A 21,030-nucleotide genomic window follows, 5' to 3' on the forward strand; every position below is an offset into this window, starting at 1 on the left:
AATCCCCAAGGGGAAAACACACACAATAACATCAATAACAACAAAAACTAAAACAACAGGAACTAGGAATCACTGATTATTAATATCCCTTAATATAAATGGACTCAACTATAAAAAGATACAGGCTAACAGATTTGATACGAAAACAGAATTCATTCTTCTGATGCACACAAGGAAAACATCTCAATCTCAAAGACAGACAGCATCACCTCAGAGTAAAGGTTGGGAAAATATTTTCCAATCACATGGACCTAAGAAGCAAGCTGGCATAGCTCTCTAATATCTCACAAAATAGACTTCAAACTAAAATCAATCAGAGGAGACAAAAAAGAACATTTCATATTAATCACAGGAAAAATCCATAGCTAAGAAATCTCAATACTGAACCTCTATGCCCCCAATACAAGGGGATCCTTATATGTAAAAGGAACACTACTGAAGCTCAAACCGCACATTAAACCCCACACACTAATAGTGGAGACTTCAACACCCCACTCCTACTATTGGACAGGTCTTCTAGACAGAAAATTAACAGAGAAACAAGGAAACAGATGTTACAGCTCAAATGGACTTAATAGACATCTATAGAACATTCTACCCCAAAATAAAAGAATATACCTCCTTCTCAGCACCTCATGGAACCTTCTCAAAAACTGATCACATACTCAGTAACAAAGTAAACCTCAATAGACACAAAAAATTGTAATAACCCCATGTATTTTATTGGATCACCATGGCTTAAAACTAGAATTCAACAGCAACACTAATTTCAGAAAGCCCATAAACACATGGAAATTAAATAATGCTCACCTGAAGCATAAATGGTTCAATGAAGAAATTAAGAAAGAAATTAAAGACTGCCTAAAATTCAATGAAAATGACCACAAAATGTACCCAAATTTACGGGACACAATGAAAGCAGTGTAAGAGGAGAGTCACAGCACTAAATGCCTAGCTAAAGAAGCTGGGAAAATCCCACACTAGTGAATTAACAGAACACCTGAAAACTCTAGAACAAGAAGAAGCAAACTTACCCAGGAGAATTAGATGGCAGGAAATATTAAATCGAGAGCTTAAATCAATAAAATAGAAACAAAGAAAACAATACAAAAAAATCAATGAGACAAAGAGTTGGTTCTTCAAGAAAACCAACAATATAGACAAACCTTTATGCAAACTAACCAAAAGGCAGAGAGAGAATATACAGATTAATAAACTCAGAAATGAAAAGGGGGCTATAATAACTACATGGAGAAAAAAAAGAGAATCATCAGGTGATATTTTGAAAACCTGTACTCCACAAAATTGGAAAACATAAAGGAAATGGACAATTTTTAGATAAGTATCACTTACCAAAATTAAATCAAGACCAGATAAGCAAATTAAATAGACCTATAACTGCTAAGGAGACAGAAACAGCCATCAAAGTCTCCCAACCAAAAAAAGCCTAGAACCAGATGGTTTCAGCACATCATTCTACAAAGATTTTAAAGAACTACTATTGGTACACATGGGCAGCGCGCACACAGGTGCAGATGCGGGCGGCGGATCGTCCCACTACAACTAATTCAAGTAGATGTTTTTTGGTGGCTGGCCTGCAGAGTGGTAGGCCCTTTGTTGGCGAGGTCCCTGGAAAACGGGGAGCCTGGACCTGTCCCAGAAGACCCTCCTGAGTAGTAAGAGGGATCTTGGCCTGCGGCAGGAACCAGGAAACGGAGCGGGCATTTTGTAAGCGGGGCCCCTGGACAGCAGGGAAATCTGATCCTGTTTTAGAAGACCCACTAGATAGCATCGGTAGGAGGAGATGGGCAGGTGCCAAGGCAAGAATTCACCCAAAAATCTTAAAAACAACATGAAAACACCAGAACCCAATGATCTTACAACAAAAGGACTTGAACACCCTAGCACAGAAGAAGGGGAAAAAACTGACTTTATAAAAGCAATAGAGTCCCTCAAACAACATGTAAAAAATGCCCTTATAGAAATGGATGAGAAGTATAACAAAAAGTTTGAAGAAATGAGTAAATACGTAAATATTACCCCAGGAAACCAAGAAAAAAACAATCAAACAGGTAATGGAAACAGTTCAAGAATTGAAAACTGAAATGGAAGCAAGGAAGAAAACACAAACTGAGGACCGGCTGGATATGGAAAATCTAGGTCAACGAGCAGAGACTACAGAAACAAGCATAATCAATTGAATACAAGAGATAGAAGAAAGAATCTCAGATGCTGAGGACACCATAGAGAAAATAAATGCACTGATCAAAGAAAACAGCAAAGCCAACAAATTCTCATCACAAATGTTCAGGAATATAGGACACTATAAAAGGACCAAACATAAGAATAATAGGAATAGAAGAAGGAGAAAAGTCACAGCTCAAAGGCCCAGAAAATATTTTTAACAAAATTATGGAAGAAAACTTTCCCAACATAAAGAAAGATATTCCTTTGAATATTCAAGAAGCATACAGAACACCAAAGGACTGGATCAAAAAAAATCCCCTCACCATATAATAATCAAAACACAAAATATACAGATTAAAGAAAGAATATTAATAGCTGCAAAGGAAAAAGGGGAAGTAACTTATAAAGGTAAACCTATCAGACTTACACCTGACTTCTCTATGGAAACCATGAAAGCCAGAAGGTCCTGGATAGAGGTACTACAGAAGCTAAGAGACCATGGATGCAAGCCCAAACTACTATACCCAGCCAAGCTATCGTTCACTATCAATGGAGAAAACAAGACATTCCAGGATAAGAACAAATTCAAACAATACGTAGCCACAAATCCAGCCTTACAGAAAGTAATAGAAGGAAAATCACAACCCAAGGAATCCAACATTGCCAACACTGCCTACAACAACTCAGGCATCTAGCAACCCTTCACCAGCACAACTCAAAGAAGGGAGACATACAAACATTTCTATCAAAAACAATAAGAATAACCGGAGTAAACAACTTCTGGTCATTAATATCACTTAATATTAATGGTCTCAATTTACCTATAAAAAGGCACAGGCTAAGAGATTGGATACAAAAACAGGATCCAACATTCTGCTGTTTACAAGAAACACATCTCAACCACAAAGACAGGCATCTACTCAGAGTAAAGGGTTGGGAAAAGGTTTTTCAAGCAAAAAGGCCCGAGAAACAAGCAGGCGTGGCCATACTAATTTCTAACAAAACTGACTTCAAACTAAATTCAATCAGAAGAGATCAAGATGGACACTTTATACTCATAACAGAAACAATTCATCAGGATGAAGTCTCAATCCTGAATATCTATGCCTCTAATATAAAAGCACCCACTTATGTAAAGGAAATGTTACTAAAACTCAAGGCAGACATCAAACCGCACACACTAGTAGTAGGAAACTTCGACACACCTCTCTCTCCAAGGGACAGGTCAATCAGACAGAAACCTAATAGAGAACTAAGGGAATTATTGCAGGTAATGAAGCAAATGGACTTAACAGACATCTATAGAACATTCCACCCAAATAGCAAAGAATATACCTTCTTCTTGGAAGCTCATGGAACCTTCTTGAAAATTAACCACATACTCGGTAACAAAGGAAGCCTCCACAGATACAAAAAATATCAGTGTCCACCTGTGTCTTATCAGATCACCATGGATTAAAGTTAGAAGGCAACAACAATGCTACCCACAGAAAGTCGACAAACTCATGGAAACTGAACAGTCAACTACTGAACCACACCTGGGTTAAGGAAAAAATTAAAAAAGATATTAAAGTCTTTCTTGAAATTAATGAAAATAAAGAGACAACAGACTTAAACCTATGGGACACGATGAAAGCAGTGCTAAGAGGAAAGTTCATAGCACTAAGTGCACACTTAAAGAAAACGGAGAATGCATACATTGGGGACTTAACAGTACACCTGAAAGCTCTAGGAAAAAAAAAAAGAAGCAGACTCACCCAGGAGGAGTAGAAGATTGGAAATAATGAAACTCAGGGCTGAAATTAACAAAAGAAATTAACACAGAAAACAATCCAAAGAATCAATGAAACAAAAAGTTGGTTCTTGGAGAAAAATCAACAAGATCGACAAACCCCTATCCAAACTAATTATATGACAGAGAGAGAACACACAAATAAATAAGATCAAAAATGAAAAGGGGGACATAACCATAGACACAGAGGAAATTCTGAGAATCATTAGATCTTACCACAAAAGCATGTATGCCACAAAACTGGAAAATGCAAAAGAAATGGACATTTTTCTAGATAAGTACCATATACCAAAGTTAAACCAAGACCAGGTGAACAATTTAAATAGACCTGTTAGTCGTGAAGAATTAGAAGCTGTTATCAAAAACCTCACTTCCAAAATAAGGCCAGCACCAGATGGTTTCAAAGCAGAATTCTACCAGAACTTCCAAGAAGTGCTAATACCTATACTCCTTAAGGTATTTCACAATATAGAAACAGAAGAGTCATTGCCAAATTCCTTTTATGAAGCTACAGTCACCCTGATACCAAAACCTCACAAAGACTTATACAAAGAAAGAGAATTACAGGCCAATCTCACTCATGAATAGTGAAGCAAAAATTCTCAATAAAATACGGGCAAACCAAATCCAAGAACACATTAGGAAAATTATCCATTATGATCAAGTAGGCTTCATCCCAGAGATGCAGGGCTGGTTCAACATACGCAAATCTATCAATGTAATCCATCATATAAATAAACTAAAAGAAAAAACCATATGATCATTTCATTAGATGCTGAAAAAGCATTTGACAAAATTCAACACCCCTTTGTGATAAAGGTCTTGGAGAGATTTGGGATATAAGGGTCATACCTAAATATAATAAAAGCTATTTACAGCAAGCCGACAGCTAACATTAAATTAAATGGAGAAAAACTCAAAGCCATCCCACTAAAATCAGGAACAAGACAAGGATGTCCACTCTCTCCATACCTCTTCAATATAGTGCTTGAAGTTCTAGCAATAGCAATACGACAACATAAGGGGATCAAAGGGATTCGTATTAGGAAGAAGTTAAACTTTCGTTATTTGCAGATGATATGATAGTATACATAAGCGACGCCAAAAACTCCACCAAAGAACTCCTACAGCTGATAAACACCTTTAGTAACATGGCTGGATACAAGATCAACTCCAAAAAATCAGTTGCCTTCCTATACACTAAGGATAAGGAAACAGAGAGGGAAATCACAGAAGCATCACCTTTCACGATAGCCACAAAGAGCATAAAATATCTTGGGGTAACCCTGACCAAGGAAGTGAAAGATCTATTTGACAAGAACTTCAAGTCTTTGAAGAAAGAAATAGAAGAGGACACCAGAAAATGGAAGGATCTCCCTTGCTCTTGGATTGGGAGGATCAACATAGTAAAAATGGCAATTCTACCAAAAGCAATCTATAGATTCAATGCAATCCCCATCAAAATCCCATCAAAATTCTTCACAGATCTGGAGAAGACAATAATCAACTTTATATGGAAAAACAAAAAACCCAGGATAGCCAAAACAATCTTATACAATAAAGGAACGTCTGGAGGCATTACCATCCCTGACTTCAAACTCTATTACAGAGCTACAGTATTGAAAACAGCTTGGTATTGGCATAAAAACAGAGAAGTCGACCAATGGAATCGAATAGAAGACCCTGACTTTAACCCACAAACATATGAACACCTGATTTTCGATAAAGGAGCTAAAAGTATACAATGGAAAAAAGAGAGCATCTTCAACAAATTGTGCTGGCAAAACTGGATGTCAATCTGTAGAAGAATGAAAATAGACCCATATCTATCACCATGCACAAAACTCAAGTCCAAGTGGGTGAAAGACCTCAATATCAGTCCAAACACACTGAACCTGATTGAAGAGAAAGTGGGAAGTACTCTAGAACACGTGGGCACAGGAGACCACTTCCTACGTATAACCCCAGCAGCACAGACAGTAAGGGCCTCATTGAATAAATGGGACCTCCTGAGACTGAGAAGCTTCTGTAAAGCAAAGGACACTGTCGCTAAGACAGAAAGGCAACCCACTGACTGGGAGAAGATCTTCACCAACCCCGCAACTGACAAAGGTCTGATCTCCAAAATATATAAAGAACTCAAGAAACTAGACCGTAAAAGGCTAATCAACCCAATTATAAAATGGGGCACTGAGCTGAACAGAGATCTCTCAACAGAAGAAGTTCAAATGGCCAAAAGACACTTAAGGTCATGCTCAACTTCCTTAGCGATCAGGGAAATGCAAATCAAGACAACTTTAAGATACCATCTTACACCTGTCAGAATGGCTAAAATCAAAAACACCAATGATAGCCTTTGCTGGAGAGGTTGTGGAGCAAGGGGTACACTCATCCATGCTGGTGGGAATGCAAACTCATGCAACCACTTTGGAAAACAGTGTGGCGGTTTCTCAGGAAATTCAGGATCAACCTACCCCTGGACCCAGCAATACCACTCTTGGGAATATACCCAAGAGATGCCCTATCATACTACAAAAGTATATGCTCAACTATGTTCATAGCAGCATTGTTTGTAATAGCCAGAACCTGGAAACAACCTAGATGCCCTTCAATGGAAGAATGGATGAAGAAAGTATGGAATATATACATATTAGAGTACTACTCAGCAGTAAAAAACAATGACTTCTTGAATTTTGCATGCAAATGGACGGAAAAGAAAACACTATCCTGGGTGAGGTAAGCCAGACCCAAAAAGAGGAACATGGGATGTACTCATAAATAAAGGACATTGAGCCTATAATTCGTGATCCTAGAGAAGCTAAATAAGAAGGTGAACCCAAAGAAAAACATATAGTCATCCTCCTGGTTATTAACCTTCATCAGGTGATTAAAGGAGACAGAGACAGAGTCCCACATTGGAGCACCGGACTGCAACCCCAAGGTCCAAATCAGGAGCAGAAGGAGAGAGAGCATGAGCAAGGAACTCAGGACCGCGAGGGGTGCACCCACACATTGAGACAATGACGATGTTCTTTCGGGAACTCATCAAGGCCAGCTGGACTGTGTCTGAAAAAGCATGGGATAAAACCGGACTCACTGAACATAGCAGACAATGAGGACTTCTGAGAAGTCAAGAAAATGGCACTGGGCTTTGATCCTACTGCACGCACTGGCTTTGTGGGAGCCTAGGCTGTTTGGATGTTCACCTTACAAGACCTGGAAGGAGGTAGGAGGTCCTTGGCCTCCCCACAGGGCAGGGAACCTGGACTGCTCTTTGGGCTGATGAGAGAGGGGGAGTTGATTGGGGGAGGGGGAGGGATATGGGAGACGGTGGCTGGGAAGAGACAGAAATCTTTAATAAATAAATTAAAAAATAAAGAACTACTACCAATACTACTCAAATTGTTCCACACAATAGAAACAGAAGGAACATTGCAAACACTTTTTATGAGGCTATAACTACCCTGATATCTCAACTATACAAATACATTACAAAGAAAAAAAATTATAGACCATTTCCATTCATGAACATTGATGCAAAAATACTCAATAGAATACTAGCACACTGAATCCAAGACACATTAGAAAAATCATCCCCCATGATCAAGTCAGCTTCATCTCCGAGATGCAGGGATGGTTCAACATACAAAAATCTGTCAATGTAATTCACCACACAAAGAAAAATACACAGCAAGACAATAGCCAACATCAGACTAAATGGAGAGAAACTCAAAGTGATCTCACTGAAATCAGAAACAATACAAGGTTGTTCACTCTCTTCATATCTATTCAATATCGTACTTGAGGTTCTAGCTAGAGCAATAAGACAACAAAAAGAGATCAAGGGTATACAAATAGGAAAAGAAGATGTCAAACTCTCACTATCTGCTGATGATAGTTTACATAAGCGACCCCAAAATTTCTACCAAGGAAGTTCTACAACTCATAAACACCTTCAGTAATGTAGCAGGATACAAGAGTAACTCAAAAAAAAAAAAAAAAATCAGTAGCCCTCCTGTACACAGATGATAAATGGGCTGAGAAAGAAATCAGACAAACAGAACCTTTTACTATAGCTACAAATAACATTACATATCTAGGAGTAACCCTAACCAAACATGTGGAAGACCAGTATGACAAGAACTTTAAATCCTTGAAGAAAAAACTGAAGAAGACATCATAAAATGTTAAGATGTCCCACGTTCTTGGGTAGGTATAATTAACATAGTAAAAATGGCAATCTTATCAAAAGCAATCTACAGATTCAATGCAATGCCCATTAAAACCCAAGCAAAATTCTTCACACACCTCGAAAGAACAATACTGAACTTCATATGAAAAATAAAAAAAACCCAAGATAGCCAAAACAATCCTGTAAAATAAAGGAACTTCTGAAGGCAGCACAATACCTGACTTTAAACTCAAACTATACTGAAAACAGCTTGGTATTGGCATCAAAACCGACATGAGGATCAATGGAGCCAAATCGAAGAACCAGTTATCAATCCACACACCCACAAACACCTGATTTTTGACAAAGAAGTAAAAAAATATAAAATGAAAAAAAAAAGCATTTTCAAAAAATGTTGCTGGCATAACTGAATATCAGCATGTAGAAGAATCAAAATAGACCCATATATATCATAATGCACAAAACTCAAGTCCAAATGGATCAAAGACCTCAACATAAAGCCAGCCACACTGAACCTTATAGAAGAGAAAGTGGGGAACACACTTGAACACATTCACACATGAGACCACTTCCTAAATATAACCCCAGCAGCACAGACACTGAGAGAAACAATAAATGGGACTTCTTGAAACTGAGAAGCTTCTGTGAAGCAAAGGACAAGATCAACAAAACAAGCGGCAGCCTTCAGAATTGGAATAGATCTTCACCACCCACATTGGCTGATTTCCAAAATATGTAAAGAACATAAGAAATTAGTCATCAAATAATAAATAATCCAATAAAAATGGGCTACACATCTAAACAGAGAACTCTCAACAGATGAATTTGAAATGGCTGAAAGACACTTAAGGAAACGCTCAACATCCTTAGCAATCAGAGAAATGCAAATCTGAACAACTCTGAGATGCCATCTTACACCTGTAAGAATGGCCAAGATCAAAAACACTGATGACAACTTATGCTGAAGAGGTTGTGGGGTAAAGGGAACACTCCTCCAATGCTGGTGGGAGTACAAACTGGTACAGTTGCTTTGGATATCAGTATGGCGATTTCTCAGAAAATTAGGAAACAACCTTCCTCAAGACCCAGTAATACCACTTTTGGGTACATATCCAAAGAATGCTCATTCGTGCCACACGGGCACATATGCTCACCTATGTTCATAGCAGCGTTGTTTGTCATAGCCAGACCTAAGAATGGATAAAAAAAAATGGTACATTTCCACAATGGAGTAGTACACAGTGAAAAATAATAATGACATCTTGAAATTTGTGGGCAAATGGATGGATCTAGAAAACAACATACTGAGTGAGGTAACCCAGACACAGAAACACCAATATAATATGTGCTCAGTCACAAGTGACTTTTAGACGTTAAGCAAAAACAAAACAAAACAAAACAAAATTAAATAGCCTACAATTCACAATCCCAAAGAATCTAGACCACAAAGAGGACCCTAAGAGAGACACATACACGGATCTAATCTACATGGGAAGTAGAATCAAACAAGATCTCCTGAGTAAATTGGGAGCATGGGGACCATGAAGAGGGTAGAAGGGGAGGGGAGAGCAGAGAAAAATATATAGCTCAATAAAAACAATTAAAAAAAACTGCAGGGGCATATAAGGAAAAACGAAGCTGCAGGATTCCCTTAAGAAAGACATAGCAAGTTTCAAGACTGGTCACGACTCTGACTTTCAGGAAGGAACTCCTAGCTAAAATATAACATACTTTCATGAAAAAAAATAATTGAGGTTCAGGCCTTTCTGGTGCACAGTTGCTATAGCACGTGAGCACCGTAGCTGAAGCAGGACAGTGAGGACTAGAAGGGGAGCCCTAACAAGCTGGAGTGGCCTAACAAGAGCAGTAGCATGAAACTCACTCTAATGGGCAGTATTTCTTGTAAACAGATGTCAGTTGTGGCTAAATAGGAAGGAAGGAAGGAAGGAAGGAAGGAAGGAAGGAAGGAAGGAAGGAAGGAAGGAAGGAAGAAAGGAAGGAAGGAAGGAAGGAAAAGAGACATAAAGGACTGGTTTACTACTTCTAACACATTCAGTTTTCGCATGCCAACATTTCAGCCAATGACAGGCTGTATTTAACAGTAAGACTAGGGCAACAGCAGTCTCATGGAAACTTCTTCAAGCTTAGTGGTCATACCTATCACAGTACCATAAGGCAGGGCACTGGCCTGTGTGCAGTGATATCAATATAAATAAGAATGACATCAATGTAAGTAAGAGTAAAGCACTCACCATTATACTCAGCATAGCACTTGATAAGTGAGTATATTAGTTTATATGCTTACAAATTATCTGACTTTCTTAGCAACCACTTTAATGTACACTACACATACACAAGATGAGAAGAGCTTTAGGTAGGTCCTGAAACAGGTATTAAAGACATAGGCAGTACTATAGCAGGAGATGGCACAACACCTTTTATGGCCCCAAAGATCTTCCAAATGGGACAACATGGGGAGGAGGAAGATGGTGATAATAGTGATCCTGACTGTGAAGGCCTCATTTAATGTGTTTATTTCTTGGTTTTTAACTAAACTAGTTTAAAATTCTTTAAAAAAAAAAAAAAAGAAAAGAAAAAAACCCATGTAATCTAAAGATGGGTTAATTTGTCAGTGAAGAAAGCCATTTTTAAATGAGTTGAACACAGCCTGAGTGTAGTTTGTAGTCCACAGCTGACCACGGTGATCTGGTGTGACCCATGGCCTTCAACCTACTGAGCTGGTTCAAAGTCTTGATAGGAATGTATGTGTCCTCCTGAGACCCCTCTAGCCCCAAGTTACCAAGAAATTCAGGTAGGAATGGGGTTAATGACTTTATCCTGTATAAAATCAGGCGTGCTGGTAAAATAAGGAAGCTTTAAACTAAGCTAGTATAGTCAAAAACCGAAATAAACACCCATATTAGTCCATTCTGCACTTGCCCATGGCCCTCATTAAATCCTTCTTGAGTTACTCAAGAGGTATCATGTCAGCTAAGCATAAGCAAGCTGTTAGGTGGGAACATGGAAGATCATTGTACACTTATCTAAGTACCATTTACAATATGGCATCAATAAGTATTAAGTATATCAGAGATGTAACCCACCCGCCAAAGAAAGACTATGGTAACGCCTGGTGCCTACTCATTCACCCAGAGCAACTTTGGGTCCTATAAACTCCACACATAGTATGTGATTGGAATAGACATACTACTTTTTTTTTAATATATTATACTTTTACAGTACTTTTTTCATTTTTAGCTATGTTTATGCTCAAAAGCATCGGCTAGTGTGGTACAGTTATCTACAGCATTCATCATCTGGCATGTTATACAAGTCTGTAGCCTGGGAGCAATAAGTGGTACCATAAGGGCTAGGTGTGTATAAGGTATACCTCCCAGGTTTGTGTAACATTACAACACTATCTCCTAATACATTTCTCAGAATGTATCCTCAGAGTTAAGTGATACATGATCACTCCTAAAGACTATATGGTGATCTGTTTCATAGTGGAGCGACAGAATCACCCACCTTCACTCTTGCTCATGACATGCCTGTGCCTGCACGCGCACACACAATTCTGAAAATAAATAAAAGGGAACCCTAAAGAAGGTACATTACTATTGTGACCAAATACCTAGCCAGAAGCAGCTTCAGGAAGAGAGGTTTATTTTGGCTCATGTTTGGGAGGTACAGCCCACTATGGGGCTGGGGGAGAAGCATGACTGTGGGGGGCTCCTTGGCAATGGGGAGCCTGTAGCAGTTGTTCGCTCACATTTCAGCAGAGCAGGAAGCAGAGAAAGGGGAGTGCTGGTGCACACCCGACTTTCTCCTCTTCAGTGTGTCCCCACCCCCAGCCTATGGGATGATGCTACTCACTTCCTAGTTAATCCTCTCTGGGAAAGCATGTCTCCTAGGTGATTCTAAATCCTGTCAAATTGATAGTGAATATTAATTTCTACCCTAGTTAGGGTTACTATTTCTATGATGAAATGCCTTGACCAAAAGCAAGTTAGGAAGAAAAGGATTTACTTGTCTTACACTTCCACATTGCTGTCCAACACTGAAGGAAGTCAGGACAGGAACTTAAGAAGGCCTGAGACTTGGAGGGTGCTCCTTATTGGCTTGCTCTCCATGGCTTGTCAGTCTTTTTTTCTTTTTTCTTCTTCTTCTTCTTTTTTTTTTTTAAAAGAAAACAAACTATCTTTTTTCATTTTACATACCAATTCCAGCCCCCCCCCATTCCATTCACCTATCCCCCAACCCCACCCTCATCTACTCCTCAGAGGGTAAGGTACACTGGGGAAGATCCAATCACTCCCTACTAGGCTGAGCAAGGTATCCATCCAAAGAGAACAGGTTCCCAAAAAGCCAGTACAAGTAGTAGTGGTACAAGTAGTACCACTGTCAGTGGCCCCACTGTCTGCCCCAGCCATTCACATTCAGAGGGACTAGTTTGGACCTATGTCACTGTCACCCACATTCAGAGGGACTAGTTTGGTCCTACGCTGGTTCCTTCCCTGTACGGCTGGAGTTGGTGAGTTCTCATAAGCTCAGGTAGACTGTTTCACTGGGTGAACCCATCATGGTCTTGACCTCATTGCTCCACTGCAGGTATCTGCCTGTTTCCATCAATTGCTGGTTGAAAGTTCTGTGGTGATATTTAAGATATGCATCAGTCCGACTACAGGGCAAGGCTAGTTCGGGCATCCTCTCCTCTATTGCTTAGGGTCATAGCTGCAGCCCAAGATTATATAAGATATCTTTTTTAACTGAGGCTCCCTTTTCTAGGACTACTTTAGTTTGTGTCAAGTTGACATTAAACTACCCAGTACAACAAAGTTACAGATACATGAGTATATTTAAGAAACAGACATAAGAAACTAACTCATGACACAATAGGGCTTTAAACTTTATCCTGACAAATGAACGACATTCATAGAAACTTCAAAATTTAATGGAATCAAAGCTACTGCTAGTAATTCTAATAATACTTGTGTACTTTGTTTACTGCTAAAATCTATATTGAGCAGAATGACAGGAATGATATGAAAATCAATGCTTTGATTCACACCTTAGTATTTGACAACTTTTTAAATTCAGTTCTGAACCAAAATAAGGATGATTTTCTATCAGGGAACAAAACAAAAGCACTATCAGCACTGTGGCAATGCATTATGAAACCATCTCCTACATTCTAAAAGAATAGAACTTTTGCTGGACCTCCCATACAATTAATAATAGACTTCTAGGTCATTTAAGACTACTAGCCTATTATGTGCTCAGCCTATTTGTCTAACTCACCTTTAAGAGAACAATGTAACCACAACTGTAGTTGCCTTTTCCTCTTTTACTTCCCTGATTTCTCATGGAATTAACCTTTATAACCTAAGCTAAAGTTTAGCTGCAATTTTTTTTTTTTTTAAAGACAGGATCTCTACATACCTCTGGCTCTCCTGAAAATCACTATATAAACCAGGATAGACTTAAACTCACAGAGGTCTTCTTTTTTTTTTTTTTTTTTTTTTTGATTTTCGAGACAGGGTTTCTCTGTAGCTTTTGGTTCCTGTCCTGGTACTAGCTCTCGTAGACCAGGCTGGCCTCGAACTCACAGAGATCCGCCTACCTCTGCCTCCCGAGTGCTGGGATTAAAGGCATGCGCCACCACCGCCCGGCTCACAGAGGTCTTCTTGTCTCTGGAGTGCTGGGATTAAAGGCAAGCACCATGCCTGTCTCCTAGAGTATCATCTGGGAATTCTAACGATCATTTGCTGGAAAATGCAAAACCAGAGGTTGAAAGTAATCTTATAAAATGAATATCCACTGGGGGAGATATCTTGATAGAGGGGACCATTGTGGGGCTAAGGAGAAACTTGGTGCCAGGGAGGCTCCTAGGAACTCACAAGGATGAACCCAGCTAAGATTCCTCTAGCAATAGTGGAGAGGGTGCCTGAATTGGCCCTCCCCTGTAATCAGATTGGTGACTACCCTAGTTGCCATCATAGAGCCTTCATCCAGTACCTGTTGAAAAGAGAGGGCAGAGATCCACAGTCAAGTATTGAGCTGAGTTCTGGAAGTCCAGTTGAAGAGAGGGCAGAGGGATCAAGAACAAGATGAGAAAAGTGGCAGAGACAGCTGACCTGAGCTTGTGGAACCTCACAGACTCTGGACAAACAGCTAGGGAGGCAGCATGGGAACAACCTAAGCCCTCTGCAGCTGGGTGACAGTTGTGTAGCTTGGTTTTTTGGGAGACCCTTAGCAGTGGGACCAGGGCCTGCTCCTGATATATGAGCTGGCTCTTTGGAACCTATTTCCTATGGTGGACACCTTGTTCACCCTGGAAACGGAGAGGAGGAGCTTGGTCCTGCCTCAGCTTGATGTGTCTGCCATGCTTTGTTGATTTCCATGAGAAGCCTTAGCCCATAAGTGGAGAAGGAGGAGGAGTGGATGGGGGAGAGTAAGGAGGAGGTGGGGAGAGAGAACGGGAAGTGAGCCTGTGGTTGATATGTAAATTAAAAAATGAAAAAACTGAATATCACTATAAATGTTGATTGCAGCATGCAGATATTGCTTGATAAACAATACTGTTTGTAATTCTATTTGTTATCTGGATCATCTGGGGGTCAGTGGCATAATCCCACATAAAAATCCATTAAAGATTTCTTTAAAGTATACTCATTCCTTCCCAATGTGATGCTTTATGTGCTGTTCAATAAAAGAGCAAAGTACGTTAATAGGAGAGACACAGGAACAAACCCACAGGACTGCCTCCAGGCAGTGCAGGTTCTGTCTCACAAAGAGGACATGGAGAGTGAAGTTAGAGCCGTCAGATGTGGGCCCACTCCTGGCTAAATGAGACTAATAGGAAGTGCTGTGATTTCTTTCCTTAATATGACACTGATGTACCTGAGGTGACTCCGAGTTTATTTTTAATGTGCTCAAATGACTGCATGGTACCACTAAAACCAGAACAACTTCTCTTTGTTTCAGGCTGACTCAATGAGTCACTTATCAACTTATTATTAAAATAGAATCTATAAAGCCATGTAGTATTACTGCGATGATCTGAGAAAGACTCAGAATTCTATGGTGTTCGAGTGCCTGTTCTAAATTTTGACTATTTTTCCCACAGCTTTCCTCTTTAGTCCTAATCATGCTTTATACATTAATTGTGTAGGGTCCCCTTATACTGTAATCAATCACATGCATTTGTATATATTAGATTATGTGAGACCATCAACTATAAATAAACATAGAAACACAAGTAAATAAATTAAACTTTAAAATTTAGAATATAGAACCTAGGTTGGACTTCAGGAAGTAAAGGTGAATTATGTTAAGTTTTTGTAACTCTCACAGAAGTGTCGATTGGGTTTTTATTAATCTTGCTGTTGTTTCCAGTCTAAATAGAGTTTCTCTGAAGTCAGTAGCATGTTGAAAATTTTGTATCTTTCCACAACATGAGAACCACATCTCGGAAATCTGTTATTACTGGTTCTTCAGAGTGCTTTTCTTGAGCGTTCTGCACTGGGCCAAACTAATTCTCCTTATAAGAGTAAAATAAGACCAGTTCATGGCTGGATACAGTACATGCAATCCTTGGTCAAGCCTGACGTTTATAGCTGACATAAGAAGTGCAATTTCAATAAAGGAAGAAAAACCCCTAATGTAATACATACACTAATGAAAGAATTAAAACTGCTTGTATTTCAAAAAAGTTAAATTTCTTTTCCAAATAATTATACAGTAACATTCAAATATGGTTTATAGTCGGGTCCTACAACTTGTTTCACAGGGTTAGAGTTACTGTGGATCAAAGCAGAAATCTTAGTAAGTTATGAACATGCTAAATGACTCTGCAAAATATATTTCTGAATTGTTTCATTAAATATAAATTGATAACATGGAAAACTCTTCCAGGCTGTCTAAAAAAAAAAGACAACCATTTAAGTGAAAAGTACTATGTATACCCTCCATATATTAAAAGTTTGATTTCCTAGTACAAAGATGTTTTCTGCCTGACAGACATGTGTCCAGCAATGTAAAGATTATCCCAGTCTAAGTCCACAGGATTATATAACAATTAAAGTATAAAGTTCTTTTAAAAAAAGAAAGCATAATTGGACATGGTAATGCCTATAATTCTAGCACTAGGATGTAGAGGAAAAAAGTTCAAGGCCTTCCTCTGAGAAGGGTGGAACAAGAGAGGAAGAGAGGGAGGGAGAATGAATGAATGACTGAGCATAAGCCTACAGAATAGGAAAAAATACTTACAAATCATTAAGGGACTCTCATCCAGAATACAGAGAACTCTTACAACTCAAAGTAGACAAGAGAATCTATTTTTAAGATAAGCAAAGAATCTGAAAATTTTCAAAAGATATACATATATGACCAATAAGAACATGAAAAATGATCAATATCATAGTTATTAAAATAATACAGGCTAGATTGTAATACTACTTTTTACATGTAAAAGCATAGTAACTTTTTGTTTTAAGTCAGAGTCTTAGAACTTGCTATGTAGACCAAATTAGCTTCGGACTCACAAAGATTTGCCTACCTCTGCCTCCTGTGTATTGAGAGTAAAGGAGAAATTTCTAAAACATAGAAAATAATGTGTTGGTGACATACAGAGAAATAGGAACCTTCGTCCATTAGTGCCAAGAGTTAAAACCAAATGGCTTTAGAAAATGGATTCGTGGCTTCTCATCCTAAAGTAGCTGCCCACACAAAAATCAAAGAAAATGCTCACGTTAATAACTTGTATATAAATGTTCATAGTAGCAAACAGACCAAAGGTGGAAACAGCTCACATGTCTGTCCATCAACTGAAGAAAAATAAAGCATGATATATTTATAGTAAAATATTATTGGCAATAAAAAATGCTCTAATATGGATTGACCCTGAAAATACCACACTAAATCAAAGTAGTCACAAGAGGTTATAAAGTAAATTCACAAAAGTAGATAAGCGGTTGCCATGAACTGGGAGAAGAAAAGAGAAACTGCTTCTTCTGGGACTGAGCAGCACTTCAAAGGAGTGCTAGCAGTTAAGAGTAGTTGTTGCTCTTGCAAAGGACACTTGATGATTCACAATCCTTGGGCACTAGTCAAATATGTGATACACATATACATGGACACAAACACTCATAGAATAAAGTTTTAAAGTGTCTTTTATGGTATGAATTACATTTCAATGAAACTGTTAAAAAACAACCACATTAAAAGCCCATGACTTTTCAACTAGCATAATTTTTAAAGCAATTGATCATTTTCAGTATCTGTCATTACTGACAGCAGGGTTATGGTAGAAACATCTTCCTGGTAAGTTCCTTTAGGAGACCTTGGGGCTAATACTATAACTATAAATGAGCACTTGTAAAAGCAACTTAATTCTAGGGAGTTTCAGGCCAAAGACACAGGTAGCTCAGTGTTTAAGGGTGTTTCCCTGAGATCTGGAGAGATGGCTCAGTGTTTATGAGCACTGGCTGCTCTTCCAGGCGTTCTGAATTCAATTCCAACGCCATCTACAGTGGGATCCGAAGCCTTCTTCTGGCATTACATGTAGATAGAGTACTCATATACATAAAATAAATAACTAAAAATCTTTAAAATAAAAAAAGGATGTTTCCCCAAATGCATGCCCTGTTGAGAAGGGACTAAATTTGCCGAAGTGTTCTGCTTTCTTTATTCTCTGTGTATCTATTTACCCTTGTCCATACACCTACTTATGTCCTCTTAGATTTGAATTATAGACGTCCAAAGAATGCACATCAAACCCCCTATATATCACAATATCCTGGCTCAAATAAATAATGGATATTTGAATTAAAGAGCACTAGAATGTTAGAAGTGCAGAGGTAGCAGCTATGAAAAGCTCTACAAACCTCTCAATGTGAATGTACCGAGTTAAGCTGGCCTACTCCAGAAATGTATGTTATCTGATTCTGTTAAGTTTTGAAAGATGAGATCAAATACTTGTTTAAGAAGTTACCTGTTTCTTTTATAAAATCAGTTTAAATTATCACACTAACTAAAATGAATGGTAATAGGAAACTGGATCAAATAAAAAGTAAGCCAATATCAGTTGGCTTAACTACCTTGATACCAATAGGAAAAAGAAATTTTTTTCAAAAATAGATTTACTATAAAAGCTCAGCTAAGGTTGGATATGAACCTTAAATCTAGCCATCAAAAGCACAATCTTCCAGTTGCCATCTTAGCCCTAAGGTGTACTACCAAATGGCTAGCCTTCTTCAGATAGAGTTCCTCCACAGTATTCATTACATGTAACACATTTAATTATTTCTGTCTTCCTGACAGTGAAAAACGACTGCATCCTAGCAAACTAAACCAATGGTCTTAGAAGTGCTGATGGCGCAGAATTCTCTAAAGTATGTGGATGAGGGATTTATGGTCACCTCGTGTTCCATACCTGGAATGCACTGTGCAGTGGCTTCCGTGGTTATGGTTGGAGCGACAGGAGGCTGCTGTTGACTGGAGCTTACTTCAGGTTCTGTGTTCACTGAGGGAGAGAGGGCCACCTCACACGATGAGACCTGGCTAGGCAAATGGGGCAGGAATTCCTCTGAAGCCACCTGTTCATCCTGTCCAGGCAGTTGAAGGGCAGACAAAGGGATACTGATCTGTTTGTTAGGATGTGACGTGCTCACAGGCATCTGCATGGTCACCTGGTGGGCAGTGCCATGGGCACCAGCGGGTCCTCTGTTTGGTGAAGCCAGAGATACCCTAGCAGTCTTTGGGATGATTGGTCTGGAGATCACAGAGGGGGAAGCTGACATTATCTGTGGGTCTAGCTCTGCACTGATGGCAGATGTTACATGGGGAATCAGTTTAGCAGACCCTACACAGGAGGGACCAGCATGAGTTTGAGGCTTGGGCTTTGCCATCTGTGTCAAGGAAAGGGCTGGTCCATCTACCCCTCCAGTCAGCTCTGCATTTGCTACAATGTAATAATCTTCAGGAATCTCTTGCTTGATTTTCTTGATGATGACATCACCACTGCACTCATCAACCATCTGTCCCTGGGAACTTGAATGGATGGAAGATGGGACTATTCCTGGCCTTTTACGAGCAATACTTTGAGGCCTCTGGGTTTGGGGTTCACAGTCACTGTCTTCATCTGTAACAGAAGACTCACAAACCATGTCAAACAGTGTGTTTTCATCTTCATACTCCTCAACAGCTTCGTCCAGTTCAGAGGGCTCACTGCAGTAAGAGAAGTCACAAGAGTCTCTGGTTCGGCTACAGTCCAGCTTTGCCTTCACGGGTCTCCCAGGGTATCTTTCCACAGGGCTAGTCTGTGTCTCAGAAGGCACCCCAATTATACTGGGACTATCAGAATTAAAACTTCGGTTGTCCTGGAAACAGACCCTCTCTTGGGACCCAGCTCTGCAAGTAGCTGTTAGTGGCCAGTGGTAAGCATGGCCAGCACTACAGCCCCACATTGCAGTCAGGTTCCCATGGGAACCTTCAGAAAGCAAGTGTTTCAGGTTTGGAATGAGGCTGCAAATGGTCCCATGGCTGTGGGCCCAGCTGACCAACTTGGACAGATTCTCAGATGAGGTATGAAGACAATCCTCCATGTTACAGGATCAGCAGTGTCCTTCCTAAAGGGAAATAATCAGAATGAGAAGCTGTTATTACCTAAGACATTCCCACATAACTAATTCTTTCCAGCCATAATCACTTGGAATAAAAAAGAAATAAAAATCTAAACTACATGTAGATACCACTACTGCATAAGAACAGGAATTGGAAAGATGAAAACAGCTGATTGTACACACAGTATGGAATTGGAAGAAAGACTTGTTAGTTTTCTTTATTGTTAAAATTCCTGCAGAGAAGAAAAGAAACAATGAAGAGAGAGAACTGGGCAGCAGTTGGAGGCATTTCTTCATGGTGCATTTTCCTTCTGCAGTAACAGGAGGTTTATTTGCTCAGCCCTTCACTAACTAAGAGGACTGCTCTTCCAATGTTACAATCTAGTAAACTTCATTAAAACAAAGTTTGGATCCATTGTAAGACGAATCTCAGAGTCGGAAAGTCAATCTGCTGGACACTAGAAAACAAGACAAGTGAGAACCAAGAAGAGAATGAGGCACTAAACTTAGCGACCCAAGGAAGAAAGTCTTCGAAGAAAAGGAAGAACAGGCTAGAAGGAAATATGCTGTGGAAGCAGGCAGTGGGTAAAGCAGCCGGAACAGGCAGCCTGGGGTTCTTGCCACATCAGAGTCATTCCAAATTCCTGAAATGGAGGCTATGAGTTTGAGGCCAGCCTAACCTACAATCTGATGAAGTTACTGTAATAAAATTATAAATCAACACTACCTCCAAATGCTAATGCAAAAATTCTTGACAAAGAATTATCAAAGGGAATCCAATAATGTAAATATATGTTAACACATTGTTACCATGCAAACATACCCCAGGAGTGAGAAACAAGACAGACAGACAGATAGATACATAACAGACAGATAGATAAACATAATTCAAGGTATTAACAGTTGATGGGAGAAAATCTAAAAGACCACTTCAATAGACGCGGGGCGGGGGGAATTAATCCTTTAAACAAACTAATAATATTTGGCAAATTCCCCAAATGGACAAAGCACGTCTATGAACATCTATAGCTAATATTTACATTTAGCGTAGAAGAATGACTACCTTAAATTATACTTAATGTAGAAGAAGTTACCTATTATCGCTTCTACTCAACACTGCACTGGGAGCCCTAACCACTGAGGAGAGGTAAAAAGGGACAGGGAAAGGGAAGTAGAAGTAACGGAGAAGGAGTAAGGTGAGAGGGAAAGAAACCAAATGGTTCCTGTTTGTAATG

General features: G+C 39.2%; 1 protein-coding gene across 6 annotated transcripts in view; it reads right to left on the bottom strand.

The window, feature by feature from the left end:
- Kiaa1958 (KIAA1958 ortholog) overlaps positions 1-21,030 on the bottom strand; it is a 211,493-nt gene that overhangs the window by 91,703 nt on the left and 98,760 nt on the right. For all 6 annotated transcript variants that reach the window (XR_007590043.1, XM_050132043.1, XM_050132044.1 and 3 more), the window contains one exon: positions 18,607-19,801. Coding sequence is in view for 5 of the 6 variants with exons in the window: in XM_050132043.1 (XP_049988000.1) it covers positions 18,607-19,777 (1,171 nt within the window). In the remaining variant the exon portion in view is untranslated. The remainder of the gene's footprint in view (positions 1-18,606; positions 19,802-21,030) is intronic.

This window comes from Alexandromys fortis, unplaced genomic scaffold (assembly GCF_014885135.2).
Source record: "Alexandromys fortis isolate MF-2015 unplaced genomic scaffold, M_Fortis_MF-2015_v1.1 scaffold_393, whole genome shotgun sequence".
Lineage (NCBI taxonomy): Eukaryota > Metazoa > Chordata > Mammalia > Rodentia > Cricetidae > Alexandromys > Alexandromys fortis.